Source organism: Xyrauchen texanus, chromosome 17 (genome assembly GCF_025860055.1).
Source record: "Xyrauchen texanus isolate HMW12.3.18 chromosome 17, RBS_HiC_50CHRs, whole genome shotgun sequence".
Taxonomy (NCBI): domain Eukaryota; kingdom Metazoa; phylum Chordata; class Actinopteri; order Cypriniformes; family Catostomidae; genus Xyrauchen; species Xyrauchen texanus.
In genome coordinates, this window is record NC_068292.1 from 11,283,901 (window position 1) to 11,299,442 (window position 15,542).

A 15,542-nucleotide genomic window follows, 5' to 3' on the forward strand; every position below is an offset into this window, starting at 1 on the left:
TACAACATGGTTGTTTTGGGTTGTATGGATAACAAGCGTCACATGACAACAATATGTAATCCTTTTCAAATGTCTCAAGTTTTTCTAGTCCACACTACAGTACAATGTGAAGACAGCATTTTGAATTTGTCCACTTGAGAGAGCATTTTCTGAAATCTCAGTTCTCTTATGAGAGGTTCTCTCGTATTGCGTAAGCTAGCTTACGCTACGGGAAAGATTAATCTTTTCTGAGATATTGAAGCCAAAAAATTATCCTTAATTTTGTATCCATTGTCAACGCAGTGCGGCAGCTGCAGACCTTGAGCGGGCTAGCTAGCGAGCTCATAGGTTGCTCTGCGGCAACTGCTGCAGCCTATAGACGAGCTTGGGCGAACTCGCATCCAATGAGAGGCGTCCGCGCGCTCACTGCATCAAAGCCCGCCAAAATGGGCGTGACTAGAGTGCATATAAGCGTAGTTCGTAGGCTGGAACCCTGATTTTCATCTCTTCAGCGAAGCTCTTCGCATCTCTGAACCAGAGGCCGCGTCGCCGTTCGAGGGGCATCAAGCAAGCGTGGACAGCGCTCGAAGAAGCCGGCCGTCTTCGCCACCTTCAGCCGTCCTGCGAGTTACGCCATCCGGCGACGTATCCTTTTTAAAGCAAGCTAGTTCTTAAGAACTTCACAAAAGAGTACGAGCGTCTTTTTAAAGATGCCTAGCTCCACTTGCGCCTCATGCCGCGCCCCTCTCAGCACCGGAGACCGCCACATCATCTGCACTCTCTGCCTGGGACTGGGGCATGCAGAGCTCGCCCTCGCTGAAGGCGGATGCGATCTCTGCGAGGAGCTGCCGATGTCGACCCTGCGGGCTCGACTCGAAGCGCTCAGGACCGAAGCCGCCGCGCCGCCTTCTATTCAGCCGCGCAGAAAAAAGCGCCGCTCTCAAAGGCTGCCGGAACCAGTGGTAGAAGCGATTGCCTCGCCGGAGCCCATCCCTCGAGCATCGCCTTCACCCTCCCCGCCCACCCGGGACGCGCAGTTGCCGCCGAGCGGCTGCTCTGCTGCCATCTCGGACGAAGAAGCCTGTTCCATCATGGCTTCGGACAACGAGGAGCGGTCAGGCTCACACGCCTCCTCCTTGGCCCAGGAATCCAGCAGGACCCGCGCCGGAGTCGAAGGGGAACTAACACGCCTCCTCACACAGGCCGTCGACCGCCTCGGGCTCGAGTGGTCGCCGCCCCCTGAGCAGGCACCCAACAGACTCGACGGCTGCTTCCTTCAGAGCCGCCGCCGCGCAGCACCCGCTACCCGGGCCGCTCCCTTCCTGCCGGAACTCCACGCCGAGCTTTCCAAATCTTGGAACGCGCCTTTCTCGGCCAGGGTCCGATCCCACATCTCCACCTCTCTTGCTTCGGTGGACGGCGCTTCCATCCCTCCGGTCGAGGATGCGGTAGCAGCACACCTTTGCCCGCCCTCCGCGAGATGGTGGTCTAAACCAGTGCTCCCGTCTAAGGCCTGCAGAACAACTTCCGCCTGTGTTGGCCGCGCCTATTCCGCCGCCGGCCAAGCTGCATCTGCTCTGCACTCTATGGCCGTTTTACAGATCCTCCAAGCGGACCTTCTACGGGAGTGGGATGAGGAAAGCAGGCATCCAGAGGCGGTTGCAGACATAAGAAGTGCGACGGACCTCGCCCTCCGCGCTACCAAAGCTGCAGCCCAAGCTATAGGGAAGTGCATGGCCGCGCTGACTGTGACCAAGAGACATCTGTGGCTAACGCTAGCCGACATGGGAGAAGCAGAGCGCTCTACGTTCCTCAACGCACCGCTCTCTCCATCCGGTCTCTTCGGCTCCGCGGTGAGTGGTATCATTGACCGGTTTTCAGAGGTCCAAAAAGCCACACAAGCCATGAATCTCTTTCTGCCTCGTCGCGCTAACTCCTCTGCAGGCCGCCCACGTGAGCCTCTTGCACGAGCCTCTTCACAGCGCCCAGCTCAGCAAAGCCAGACTTCTCAGCGTCGACAGGGCGGCCGCCCTCGATCGCGCTCAGACAGCCGCCGCAGACCGCCGCCCCACGGGCCTCAGCGGATCAGTCCCGCCGCGGCCGGACCACCGTCAAAGCTTCGCCCCCTGTCAGTCCCCTTCTCTCAGGCTACTACAGTGGTAGATTCAGCAGCCAACAAGCCGGTGTTAACACCCGCTTGCCTGCGCTCAAATGCCGTTTTCACGGCGACCCAAAGAAATCTTGTAAAGAGCAAACATGCCCTATGTGTAGAAAATGTGCCCACAACCCAGTGTTCACCCCTACACACAAGCATTACACATCCCGTGTCCCTATCAGAGCACACTCACATAAAGCGGTTACGAACCGCTTGAGTGTTAGAGTTAATAAACGTGCCCACGAGCCCGTGCGCGCGCCCCTCCTCTGCCCGCTCTGTCACACGGCCAGCAAACACCTCTCCGCATGTAAGTCCCGTGCTCGTGACTATGCTCGCACATCACTTATCAGATGTGACTCTTTCCCCATTTACCCCAATCGGGAAGTCACTCACAGAACAGCCTGTCTCTGCTGTCTGCGAGCAGTCATGCATAAACACACTAAGCGTGCTCACACATTCTGTTCAGTGCGCTGTGTGCGGCAATCAGGGCGATTTGGCCATTCACCCTCTAACATTACGCTTCAAAGCGTGGGAAGATATTCCAGGGATATCCGAATGGGTGTTAAGCACAATAAAACAGGGCTATTTGCTACAGTTCGATCGCCGTCCTCCTCGCTTCAGAGCGTGGCCCGAAACTACTGTGAACACGGAAGCAGCATGCATGCTTCGTTCAGAAATAGCAAACCTTCTGTGCAAAAGGGCCACAGAGAGAGTGCCGCCGCCTCTGAGCGAGTCGGGGTTTTACAGCCGTTATTTTCTTGTCCCCAAGAAAGACGGCGGCCTCAGACCAATATTAGATCTCAGGGTTTTGAACAAAGCGCTTGCAAAAAGACCGTTCAAAATGCTTACAACCAGCAAACTCCTCGCGCATGTGCGCCAGGGGGACTGGTTTCTTTCTCTCGATCTGAAAGATGCATACTTTCAGATTCAGATAAATCCCCGTCACAGGCCATTCTTGAGATTCGCCTTCGACGGCCAGGTTTATCAATACACCGTCCTTCCGTTTGGCCTGTCCTTAGCACCCCGTACGTTCACGAAGTGCATAGACGCGGCGCTCGCACCCCTGCGGAGTCAGATCCAGGAACCTCTTCCATCTGACGAAACGCATACTGAGTTGGTCCCAGTGCCACCTGCGCTCGCTGAGGGCGGCGCACGTGCCAGGCCACCTGAACGACGGCCCAGACAGACTGTCCAGAGACAATATTCCCCCAGGGGAATGGTCCCTGCACGCTCAAACAGTCCAGACGTTATGGCGCATATTCGGCAGAGCAGAGATAGACCTCTTTGCATCAGAAGAGAACTCTCACTGCCCAATATTTTTCTCGAAAAGCGAGGACGCACTGGCCCAGGACTGGCCCAACTGCCCGCTTTACGCCTTCCCTCCCGTCTCGCTATTGCCACAGGTAATGCAGAGGATCAGGGAAACGCGCCACTCAGTGCACCTCATAGCCCCGCGCTGGGAGAATCAAACATGTTTCCCGGAGCTTACGCAGCTGTCACTGACAGCCCCGTGGCCCATCCCAGTGAGAGCAGATCTCCTTTCGCAAGCTCGCGGCACGATCTGGCATCCCCACTGGGCGCTACACGCGTGGGTGATCAACGACTACCCGTCGCTTTGCCAGAAGGAGTAATAAACACCATCATACATGCTAGAGCCCCCTCCACGAGAAGACTCTATGCGTCAAAATGGTCTGTGTTTTCAAAATGGTGCACCGACAGAGACCTGGACTCACGGACATGTGGGGTATCGCCGCTGCTCGTGTTTTTACAAGAGCTGCTGGATAAGGGCAGATCCCCATCCACTCTCAAAGTGTACGTGGCGGCCGTCGCGGCGTTCGCTGAACCCCTGCACGGCCAGTCACAGGGTAAAAACGAGCTGGTCATCCGCTTCCTCAGGGGAGCTAGAAGGATGAACCCTCCGCGCCCCCCATCGGTTCCTATCTGGGCTCTTTCTATAGTTCTCGAAGCTATGAAAGCCCCTCCCTTCGAACCGCTTCAATCCGTGGATGTGATACACCTCTCACTTAAAACCATTTTTCTAACTGCCCTATCATCAGTTAAACGGGTGGGAGATCTTCACGCGCTTTCTGTTAGTGCTGCGTGTCTTGAGTTTGGATCAAGTGACTCCAAGGTCATTTTAAAGCCTAGACATGGCTATGTCCCCAAGGTGATCGGTACTCCTTTCAGAGCACAGATCATTTCCTTGTCGGCGCTACCAGCATCTGATAGCGAACGCAACGCCAGTCTCCTTTGCCCAGTCAGAGCACTGAGATTGTATACTGCGCGCTCCGCATCTTTCAGATGCTCTGAGCAGCTTTTCGTTTCGTTTGGAGGGCGCACCAAAGGTCTCGCCGCCTCGAAACAGACACTGTCCAGATGGATAGTGGACGCTATTGTTGCCGCATACGCGTCAAAAGACCTACCATGCCCGCTAGGCATTAGGGCTCACTCCACTAGAGGCATGGCCTCCTCGTGGGCATGGTCCAGCGGGATTTCCATTCACGACATATGTGTGGCAGCGGGCTGGGCTTCCACCTCCACCTTTGTCAGATTTTACAATCTGGAAGTACCCGCTCTGCAGGCTAAACTGCTAGCGGTTTAATACGCTACAGCTCCCCTGGTGAGCTGCATTAATGGGACACATTCCACACAGACCGGCACCGCCGCTCTGTCTATGTGCTTATGTACTACACACACACTGGCCCACACTCTTGCCGGCCAAATATGAATTCCCCACTCACAAGGGCTCCCCCGGGTCCCCCTTAATTCCCTGGGGCTCATGCAGTGGATGCTTGGCGCGCACGGCGTTGACAAAGGGTTCCCGTAGTGTAAGCTAGCTTACGCAATACGAGAGAACCTGTCGTAAGAGAACGAATCGGTTACTAACGTAACCTCGGTTCTCTCTAGATGAGGGAACGAGTATTGCGTAACCGGCCGTGCTCGTGCCACGAGCGATTTTTCGCTTCATTCAATGAAAACCAGGGTTCCAGCCTACGAACTACGCTTATATGCACTCTAGTCACGACCATTTTGGCGGGCTTTGATGCAGTGAGCGCGCGGATGCCTCTCATTGGATGCGAGTTCGCCCAAGCTCGTCTATAGGCTGCAGCAGTTGCCGCAGGGCAACCTATGAGCTCGCTAGCTAGCCCGCTCAAGGTCTGCAGCTGCCGCACTGCGTTGACAATGGATACAAAATTAAGGATAATTTTTTGGCTTCAATATCTCAGAAAAGATGAATCTTTCCCGTAGCGTAAGCTAGCTTACGCAATACTCATTCCCTCATCTAGAGAGAACCGAGGTTACGTTAGTAACCGATTCGTTTCTGCTGTCAAAAATGCCAACTTCTACATTTCAATGTAGAGTGTATGATTCTGTACAAAATATATATATTTTTTAATGGCTTTGCAATGTAAGCATAATAACAAAGTATGTGAATACATTAATATCTTATGCAAGTTATAGGCCAGGCTTAAAATGTAAGATTGTTGTCACAGTCAAAGACATTGTTAATTAATAAACACCAGAGATGCTTTCAAAGAAAAGAGAGATACATCCAATATTAACTCTAAAAATGCTTAATTGAGAAGATGAAAATAATTGTTCAACCTTTTTAGCATCTTGCATTGAAGTAATGCAGATCACTAATAAGCATTTGTGTGAAGGCCTCTCAACGCCATTATTGCTGTCTACGTGACAAGCACATCTCTCTGGTGAGCAAAGTGTTCGACACAAACTACAAATTTGTGCTGTCTCTTAAAATTAGATTGAGAGAGAGCATGTTTGATTGACAGACTGCACGTTTGTGCACATACGTTTTCTATGACTGTGTGCGCAGACTAATGTTGATGATTGATTAGAGTGCTGCTCTAATGTAACATCAGCTATACTCAGATACTCTTTGTTGTTTTTAAAATTTTTACCTCTTTTTGCAGTTTGTTGCCCTATAACTGCACTGCGGTTCAGCGATACAGAGAACTACACTAAAATTGCTTGAGGGCCGCGTGTGGGGCTGCGTGTTGAGTGGTGCTGATGTAGACTAATCAAGATCAGATGGATGTCATTGTAAATGCAGCGACATTAGGTTGAAAGTTCTGCAGCTGAAATTGGTCTGCTTACCGAAATTCAAATCACTGGATGTAGTGCCCAAAACTGGAAGTGTTGTTGAACGGATGGACACGCATGAGCTCCGGTTTCGAGGTGAAATGTACACAATGTGACGCCAAAAGCAAGTTGTGTTTTTAATTGTAAATTATGAAATGTAGTCAACAAGAATGCATATTTGACTAACCATACTCCCCAACCAAGACATCAAACCTAAACCTATACGTCAGTAGAATAAAAATTTAATCTTAGAGGGAAAATGCATCCTCTGAATCGTGCTAATGATTGATTACGTGAATGTGATTACCTCCTGGTTTCCATGGGACCAAAACCCTTGTCTCTGAGGCCACTTGCGCAACATGCCATCAGTAGGGCCACAGGAAAAGGTAAACACATTTGACTTGATGCACAAATGTCTGAGGGGGATGGCAATTGTCAGTAATGTGTCAGATTGGGTTTGATTTCAGTGTACCAGGACATTGAGAAGCAACATGTCGATTTCCTGTGTGACCTTGTTGCAAAGAATTTTACCCCTTTTATTCTGTGTGACCCTATTTGTGAATTGATTTGGATAGATTTAGATGGTGTCTTTCATACTACATTTTACTCTTTTCTTTTGAACCTCACTTCTTATTTTTACGCTCTTCTCTGTGTGCAGTTGAAACCTGTGCCTCAGAGTCGCATGATAGTGTCTGCCAGATTCCTCAAACCCATCAAAGAACCCTGCACAATATTGTAAGTAATGTTTATTTTTAGGAGCTTTTCTAATTACCTTGAATTTTAGACAATATCAGTTCATAATTGCTTAGTTGGTATAACCAGAAACCTTGGAGATAGCTTAGCGTTTGAAAAGCATTATTGGAGTGAAGTCACTAAAAGGATATTTCAAAGTGTTGTGGTATTTCTGTGATTCTGAAAATAATAATAATAATAATAAATCAAGTATCTCAGTGGGGAGCTTAGAAGCTAACGGAATGAATAACCAAGCACTTAAAATACAAAAATATTTGGAGACTTTGGACACTTAAGCCACACTAAAGAGTAAGAATGTCATTGCACAAGTAAAATATATATATATATATCAGACCAAGTGACATCTGCAAACAAATTATGATTTGAACTTTTCTCAAAACGTCTCTTATAAAAAAAGTTTCAGTGACTTTCAACCAACTGATTCAAGATGATTTTTAGTAGATGCAGAACGTCATGGTTACTGTCATTGTGTCGATGTAGTGATACTAGGGGGTCGCTCTTGAGAGCCCCGAACACCTCCCATTCTTTGAGAAAAGGAATTTGCATGCCACTCTCCCGGACATACGGGTATAAAAGGAGATGGAATGCCCACTCGTTCAGGTTTTGTGGTGAGGAGCCGAGACAAGGTCTGGCCATTTCAGCGGCTATTACATTGTTGTGTCAAGAGGGACACAAAATCTCATTCCCTCCATCAAGGACCGGAGGTTACGACAGTAACCATGATGTTCCTCTTCTGTCACTCACTCGATGTTGTATCTGTAACAGATACACAGACTTGATGGTAGTGTTAAACCCGGAGGTGTAGTTTATTAAGGAAAAGTGGGGAGCGGGTAAACCTGGGTGAAGACTGCAGCGCAATAGAGAGCGGGTCACGGGAATTGACGAAGGAGCAGTAGAGCTTGGATCTTGAATACGCTGGAGCGTTAGAGAGGAGAACTAGGAAGAACGTCGTTGGATCGTAGGAGCGAAGAGATTAGGGAGAAGACCAAGTAGTGTCTCAAGGAGGAAGCAGGTAAGTGAGTCTGTGATCAACGTTGTGAGACCAGACCAAGAGTGACAGGAGAGTGGAGCTCTTATACTGTGAGGCTGATGAATGTGGGAACGAGTTTCAGGTGCAGGTGATTAGTGTTCTAATCTGTGACAGTATCGATGTAGTGACACTAGGGGTCCCTATAGAAAAACACCACAACAGCTGAACCGTGTTACGTGAAACAAAAGATGTCATGTAGTTCCCCACATCCCTGAGGGAGGGAAGCGACATAACTAACATGGGAGCAGGCCACGCCAGCTCCGGCCTTTTCTCTCTATGTTCTCTCTCCACAGTGTAATAGATTCGTAGACATCTAACACTTTCATATGCATCAGGGAAGGTGTTCTTTTCCTTTCCTATTCTTTCAGGGGGAAAAGACCCCACGGAGACCACATCCTGCCCCAAATGGGAGTTCATCATTTGGCAATACGACATTGGGCTCAGCAGCCGCACATGGAAGAGGCGCGGTGGTAGGTCCTGCCACTGAAAAATGGGGGAACTCTACAAACACAGCGACCGGGGGCAGAGAGCTCTGCCCAAGTGAGACGTGGGTCCGCCGACAGGGAGACCATACCACAGAATATACATCACAGGGATTACCGGAGGAATCGTCACCTGTGGAACACCTATCACAGTGCAGGGCATATTAGACCCCGTAGTGGGGCTGGCTGCAAACTCCTCCGCCGAGGTCACAAACCATAGGGCTAGGGAGGAAGGACATCCAGGGTCCATGATTTTGTGAACTCGACTGGGGGTAAAAACGCATGTTTTTGCCTCAGGGGAGGGGAAAGGAGCTATACGCAAGCGATACAGGGGAGCGCCGGACCATCCCGCCAGGTGGCGGCGTTCTGCGGGCACAGGTGCATCGCAACTGCCTTCTCCACCTGAGGGACCTCTGTGTACCCATGGACCGCCCTGCCATCAAGGGTAGTGAGAACGGACGTACCCACGGCCTCGTGAGTTTGTCATGTACCTCCGGGAAGAAAGGAACACCGGGGGTGGGCACCGAACACAGTAATCAATCATCAAGCCGCGAGCGCTCAGGGGATGGTGGAGGGATCCAGTCCAACCTGATGCTCACAGCGGCCCAGGCAAGCATGGTGGTCAGCTCTGCGTCAGCCTCAGACTTGGCGGGCAAAACCAATGGTTGCAGCCAAGTCGAGTCATCGGCATCCACCATCGCCATAGCACTCTCCGATGCAGCGATCGAAGACTCATCCTTCACGCAGGCCCCGAAAGGGACGTCATGCTGGCCGTGAGGTGGGCTGGTCTCATTTCGGAACCGGACAGGAGCAAACGAGCTTGCTGGGGAACGTGAGGTCTGCGGGGAATTATCCGGTGAGACTGCGCCCATTGAACTCCCCAAATCGCCTATAGCGTCAGCCGGGCCGGCCCCATACCCGTGGGTAGAAGTCGCAGCATGGGGGGACTGCTAGAGTGGCTTTCCCTCGGAAGAAGGAAAGCCGCGACCTCAACGTTGCCATGGTCATATTCTCGCAATAAAGCGGAGAGATAACGACCGCATCCAAGAATCACATAAAGATGGAAAGGCATCATTATAAAGACGTGTCGAGTGAGTGACAGAAGGGGAAAAAGTCAGGGGAAAGTCAGTTTTCCTCAGCCAGAGAATATGCAAATACTTTGAATTACAATTGAACAGTATATCTTTGTGATCTGTTTTATAAACCCGACAAATTACTTTTTGTTAAATGTGTGCTTGAATAGTCTGCTTGAGCTGTCTTTTGTTAAAATAAGTTGCTCTTAGTTTGATATGTTTTTGTATCTACTACACTGATATTCATATATTTTTAAGTGTGATTTAAATGTCCAAAAAGTTCATAGGCCACTACATGATTCACATTTAGAACTGTCCTGAGTGGAAGGTTAATGATTTTGAGTGTATTTGTGTCTATGCCCCAGCAAAATCGGACAAATTAAACAATGTATTATTTGTGTATTTGTGTGTATCCTCAGTGTTGTGGCAAATGGAGATGTCCTGAATCCAGCTGTGAGGTTTCTAATTCCAAATCGTCTGATTGGCCAGTTTGAGCGTATTCTGGAGATGATTGCAGAGAAAATGAGGCTAAAAATTGTGGGGGGTGTGAGGAGGTATGCATGCATTAAAAATTAATTACTATGATTACTTGGAGAACGTTGGTTACATGACAGGTACAGTGTTGTAGTAAAATGTGTTTATATTTACTATACATGCATTTAATCAGCATTTACACTCATCCTGGTGCTTCTGAAGTAATATTTGAAGTATAAAAAAAACATTATTCCCAGTGCTGCTGGCACTCATTTTATTCCATTTACATTTACGTACAAACTTCAGTCTGTTTACCTTCTCTAGTTATTAGTATTTAATTTTTTTATATATTTTTAAGGGATTGCCCTGGGTACTACAATTTAAAAGATTTACATAATTTTAGATTCACACAATTACTATATCTACAGTACTTTTATTATTACATCTCTCCAGGACATCAGCCGTGACTTGCTCATAAAAAATTATCAAGAAATTTCGTTATTTTTGTTATTTGGACAAAGAAAGCCTATAATGCAGTATATCACCCTGGCAATATTTTCCTAATTTAGCTTTTGAAATCTTGTGTTTCAGCCTGTACACTTTTGATGGAACTCTTATTATGGAGGGAAAAGAGTTGGAAAATGGACAGTTTTATGTCGCTGTTGGCAGAGACAAATTTAAAAGACTTCCATATAGTGACCTTCTGTTTAACAAGCCCATTGGCCATAGAGTGTACGGGTAAGATAAATCAAAATAAAGAAATAGTGTTTTTACCACAGATTTAGTATGTTCTCAAACAGAATGCAATTTTAATGTCAATTTAGGTTGAAAGCAGCTTCACTGCCACCTATATATAAGTACAGAAGACAAAATGGTGATGTGAGTACAAAACACACAAAATACATGGGCACGTGCTGTACAGCCATTCAAGGTTTTTAATATTAAATTAATACTAACATTCAATTAATATTTGTGTTTGTAGCACCACATTAGTAAGTCCGTGGTGGGTGGCAGTGAATGTGGACAGGACAAGATCAGTCCCCCAGCACAGAGTTCTATTGAACAACTATCATCCTTTGTCAGAGAGATCTCTCAGGCCAGACTCATGACCATTCGCAAGAAGAGGAGTGGTCTCACAACATCTCATGAGGCTCAGGACAATGGTAAGGCATTAAACCATGAAACAACAGGATCTATCTGCTTGAGGCTTGGTCCACTTTGCGCTTATTCTGGCCAAGAACTACCCGCTTATGTTACAGAATGAAAAATCGTACAGACACAAACATGGAGCTTTACCGTTTGTGTCTGTGAAATATAGACTGTAAAATTTGGTCTGTAATGGGGGCCCCCCTGGGGTTACAGTGTGGAGAATTTACATGTTTCCTTTGATCATGTTATATAAATATTGCCCCTACGTGTCTCGATAATGAGGTGGAGAGTTGAATTATTTAATTACTCTTTACACAGCAGCAGATTTGACTGCTAGAATATGATCATGATTGAAAAGTTGCATCTTTGTCCATCATTGTTTTCTGTCATCATTTAACAGATTTTTTCCAAGCTCCTCTTTATTAGTATGTATCTATTTGCGTGTGTGTACCAACTTGCTGTGGATTAAAGTTTTCAGCATCTACTATTGTCTGGAAAACGGTGATGTAATTCAATGATAGTTATATAACTCATTCTCCTGTCTGACCAAGAGATGGCAGTGGTGGTCTGCGAGTAGGTGGTTGAGGTCCCAGTGTTCATGTGCTTGCTGTAGCATGAGAGGGATTACGTCATCATCATCATGTGTCTTCAGATTGCAGCCAGAGGTGTGAGATGAATGCCATGCCTGACTGCACACGCCTCTTTCTTGAACATCCCATACAGTGATGACATTTCTGTGCAAAAAGAGCATTGTAGAGAATGGCTGGAAATGCTTTTAGTTACATAGAAGATATTAGAAATAATTACATTTGTATTTACAGGGATGGTTCACCCAAGAGTGAAGATTCTGTAAATAATTACTCACCCTCATGTTGTTCCAAACCCAAATTATTTGTATCAGAGATGATTTAGCAGAGACGGGCCACTTCTATTAAAATTAATGGGAGAAATCGGACTGCTCATGCGAATTAGCAAAATTGGGAGGGTTACTTTTGAAATGTATTCCACTACAGAATGCATGCTGTAAAATGTCATTTGTAACATATTCCGTTAGATTACTCAAGGTCAGTAATGTATTATAAATACTTTGGATTTCTTCTTTAGCTCTGGTAGATTTTTCACTTGTTTTGACTATAAAAACTCTGCCAGTACAGTAAGACAAAATACACATGTTAAAAATACATTCTCTGAAAAACGCAAATATATTATGCAGTGTGTTTCTAAAACAAGATTAATCAAATTGATCTTGTTTTAACAATTTTTTTGATATTTTTACAGGTAAACAATGCAAAAATGAATCAAGAATAATATTTATGCGCTAATATCAAAGGTCTTACTAGAAAAAAAAGAAGAAATTATGATCCAACGTGAATTTTCTTGATAAAGAAATATAATCGTACCTGGTAACGTGCTGGTAAAATGGCTAGAAATAGCATTTTAGTTTAGCTTAAAGCTGACAATTTACGCAAGCTTTATTTCTATTTCATCTGCTCCAAACTTACTTCAAACATACTTCTCTGTCTGCTCGTATGAGTGTAACATATCATAAGAAAGTGTTTCAATGCTGTTCAAATGCACTTTGGATCGCATTATTTATATGTATAAAAGTTTTCCATCTGAAAGGACTAAATATTAAATGAAACAAATTACAATAAAATACAAAGTAATCTCTTCAGAAATCAAAATAATTTTTTAATGTAACTGTATTCTAATTACCAATTATATAAATTGTAACTGTAGTGGAATACAGTTACTTATATTTTGTATTTTAAATACGTAATCCTGTTACATGTATTCTGTTACTCCCCAAACCTGCGCATTAGCTACAATAGACGGGAAAATCGTTTTTTAGCGTAATAAGAGGTAAAGAATTTTAAGATACCAATATTGTCAGATGTTATTGTTGATATGAAATATTTTCTTTGATCGTAATCTTAGGCAACAGTTTTTGAGATTTTGGTATTTCTCCATTCAAGTAGATAGTGACTGGAAATAGTCTGCCAAGAGCGTTCCAAATATGGCCAGCAGTGGACTGAATTGCTAGAAAGACTTTGTTTTTATTCTTCTGTGGAACTTTAAATAAAGGAGACATTTTAAATAAAAAATGACATGTCAAAAAATAAAGATAAATAAATAAAAAATAATAATAAAAAATCAACAACAACATCGTAGAAGAAAATATTTCTTATGGACTAAGTCTAGGTTGGGATTCCAAAAATAGGTCTGTGTAAGGAACAGACTGAAATTTAAAGGAATATTCTGGGTTTAACACAAGTTAAGCTCAATCTACATGCAGCATTTTTGGCATAATGTTGATTACCACAAAAATACTTTCGACTCGTGCCTCCTTTTAATTTTTTTTAAACAAAAATCAAGGTTACAGTGTGACACTGAGGCTTTTCCACTGCACGGTACAACTTGATTTGACTCTGCTCGCTTTTTGGGGGTTTTCCACTGTGATAGTACCTGGTACCTGGTACTTTTTTTTTGTTCCACCTCGGTCGAGGTTCCAAGCGAGCCGAGCCAATACTAAATGTGACATCAAAATGCTGCAGATCACTGATTGGTCAGAGAGAATCGTCACTATCAGCGTCACTGGATTTCCGACATGCCACATCAACCCACTAGTTTTAAAGTTAGCTACAGCGATAACAGTATCATTTTGTTCACGTGACTTTCGAATTGTAAATAGAATGCAGACGTTCCTCTTGTTAGTGACGAATTAAACGAAAAAGTCTTTCAGGAAGTGTCTCAGCTGTTGGCTGCACACGGCTATTATCGGACCTACCAACAGTGTTGGGAAAAGTACATTTAAAAAAAAAAAAGTGACTACAGAACCATCAAAAAAAGTGGAAGTGGTCTGACCAAATGGATGCTATCTAGACCTGCTAGCAATGGGAGGGAGAGTTCCCTGGACTCAGCCACAGCTGGAGTCCATGATGGAGGATGGTATTTTTTGTTAGCTACTGGAAAGCTTGCTTCTAAAACAACCAGACCAATTTAACTGTTACACTTGTGTAAAATCACCATGCAACAACTGCTTTATGCAGCACAATGAGCTAGAAGCTAACAGCTAATGGTTGTGTTATTGTTTATTGTTATGTGTCACGTTTAAGATGAATTCACGGCAGTAGAAGCAGCGCAACTATGATGATCAGCCTATACTCCCCCCCACATTGAGGTGACACTAAACAGCAGTGGATAAGAAAGCTCAGAAAAGTAAAGCGAGTCGAGTTGAACTGTAACGTGCAGTGGAAGTGAAAGTGGCCAATATTTGGAGGATTTAAACACAGAAGATTTTAATTTTATAAAAGCACTTTTATTAATTCCTTTGTTAAAACTCATATATTATTTGAGCTGTAAAGTTGTTTAAATTGTCATATTTACAGTCATTTAACAGTTTTATGGTTTGTTAACATCACATTGTCATGGCAGTGTAGTTGTAAAATTGGCTTTAACTTTACACTGAAAAAGTTAGTAAGTTATTTTATCACACAAAAATCATGTTTACATATTGCATATTAAGGCTATACTTTTGAAACAGTGAGTATTTTAATGTTAAAAAATTGGCCACATTCACTTCAATTGTAAGTACCTCACTGTAACCCAGATTTGTTTTTTTTAAATTAAGAAAAAAAGGGAAGAGTCTAAATATTTTTTTTGTGGTAATCAACATACTGTCACAAATGCTGTCAACTGAGCTTAACTTGATTCCAGAATATTCCTTTAATTCATTAGTCCTGATCATCAGAATTATCTTTTGAATTAAAAATGTAATCTGAGTCAAATCATTCATATTTTATTAAAAAATACAAGATGTAAGCTTCAGGGGAGCTAAAGATTATCATTAAATGATTACTAACATTTCTGTATTTTCCTCACAAATTTATAGCATGGCTTTAGAGGACTTGGTATATACAGTAGTGTACCTAATTAATCTGTAAGTCATATGGACAAATTAAGCGGTACTTTTTTTCAAGAAGAGAGTGGTTGTTAGAGGTTTTCATTTATTACGCTGTGTCTGAGTGCGCGTATACATTTGTGTGCTTGTAGTTAGAGTCGAAGCATCACTCTCTCATTAGCACTCTAGGGGTCTTATTGGTACCCAGGTGGCTAATAGAAGCCTATTAAATCTCCATAGTGATGAATTAAACAAAAGCGCCAAAATGTCACATGTCGTCTTCTAGCTTTCATAGACTCCAAGCTTTCGGATGGAGATTCTCTTTCCCCCAAACTGGTTTTCTGTTCTTAGCAGGTTTCCCAGCCTGACTAGTGGACAAAGGCCCAAGCCCCCTTTAAAACCAGTAAACAAAACCAGGCTCAGAGATCAGCTAAAAACAGCACAT

General features: G+C 44.9%; 1 protein-coding gene across 1 annotated transcript in view; it reads left to right on the forward strand.

Moving 5' to 3' along the window:
- The window catches only part of LOC127657616 (doublecortin domain-containing protein 2-like), a 53,697-nt gene that overhangs the window by 6,887 nt on the left and 31,268 nt on the right, over positions 1-15,542 (forward strand). The window contains exons 3-7 of the mRNA XM_052146492.1: positions 6,879-6,970; positions 9,993-10,127; positions 10,639-10,785; positions 10,872-10,926; positions 11,045-11,210. Of these exons, the coding sequence (XP_052002452.1) occupies positions 6,879-6,970; positions 9,993-10,127; positions 10,639-10,785; positions 10,872-10,926; positions 11,045-11,210 (595 nt within the window). The remainder of the gene's footprint in view (positions 1-6,878; positions 6,971-9,992; positions 10,128-10,638; positions 10,786-10,871; positions 10,927-11,044; positions 11,211-15,542) is intronic.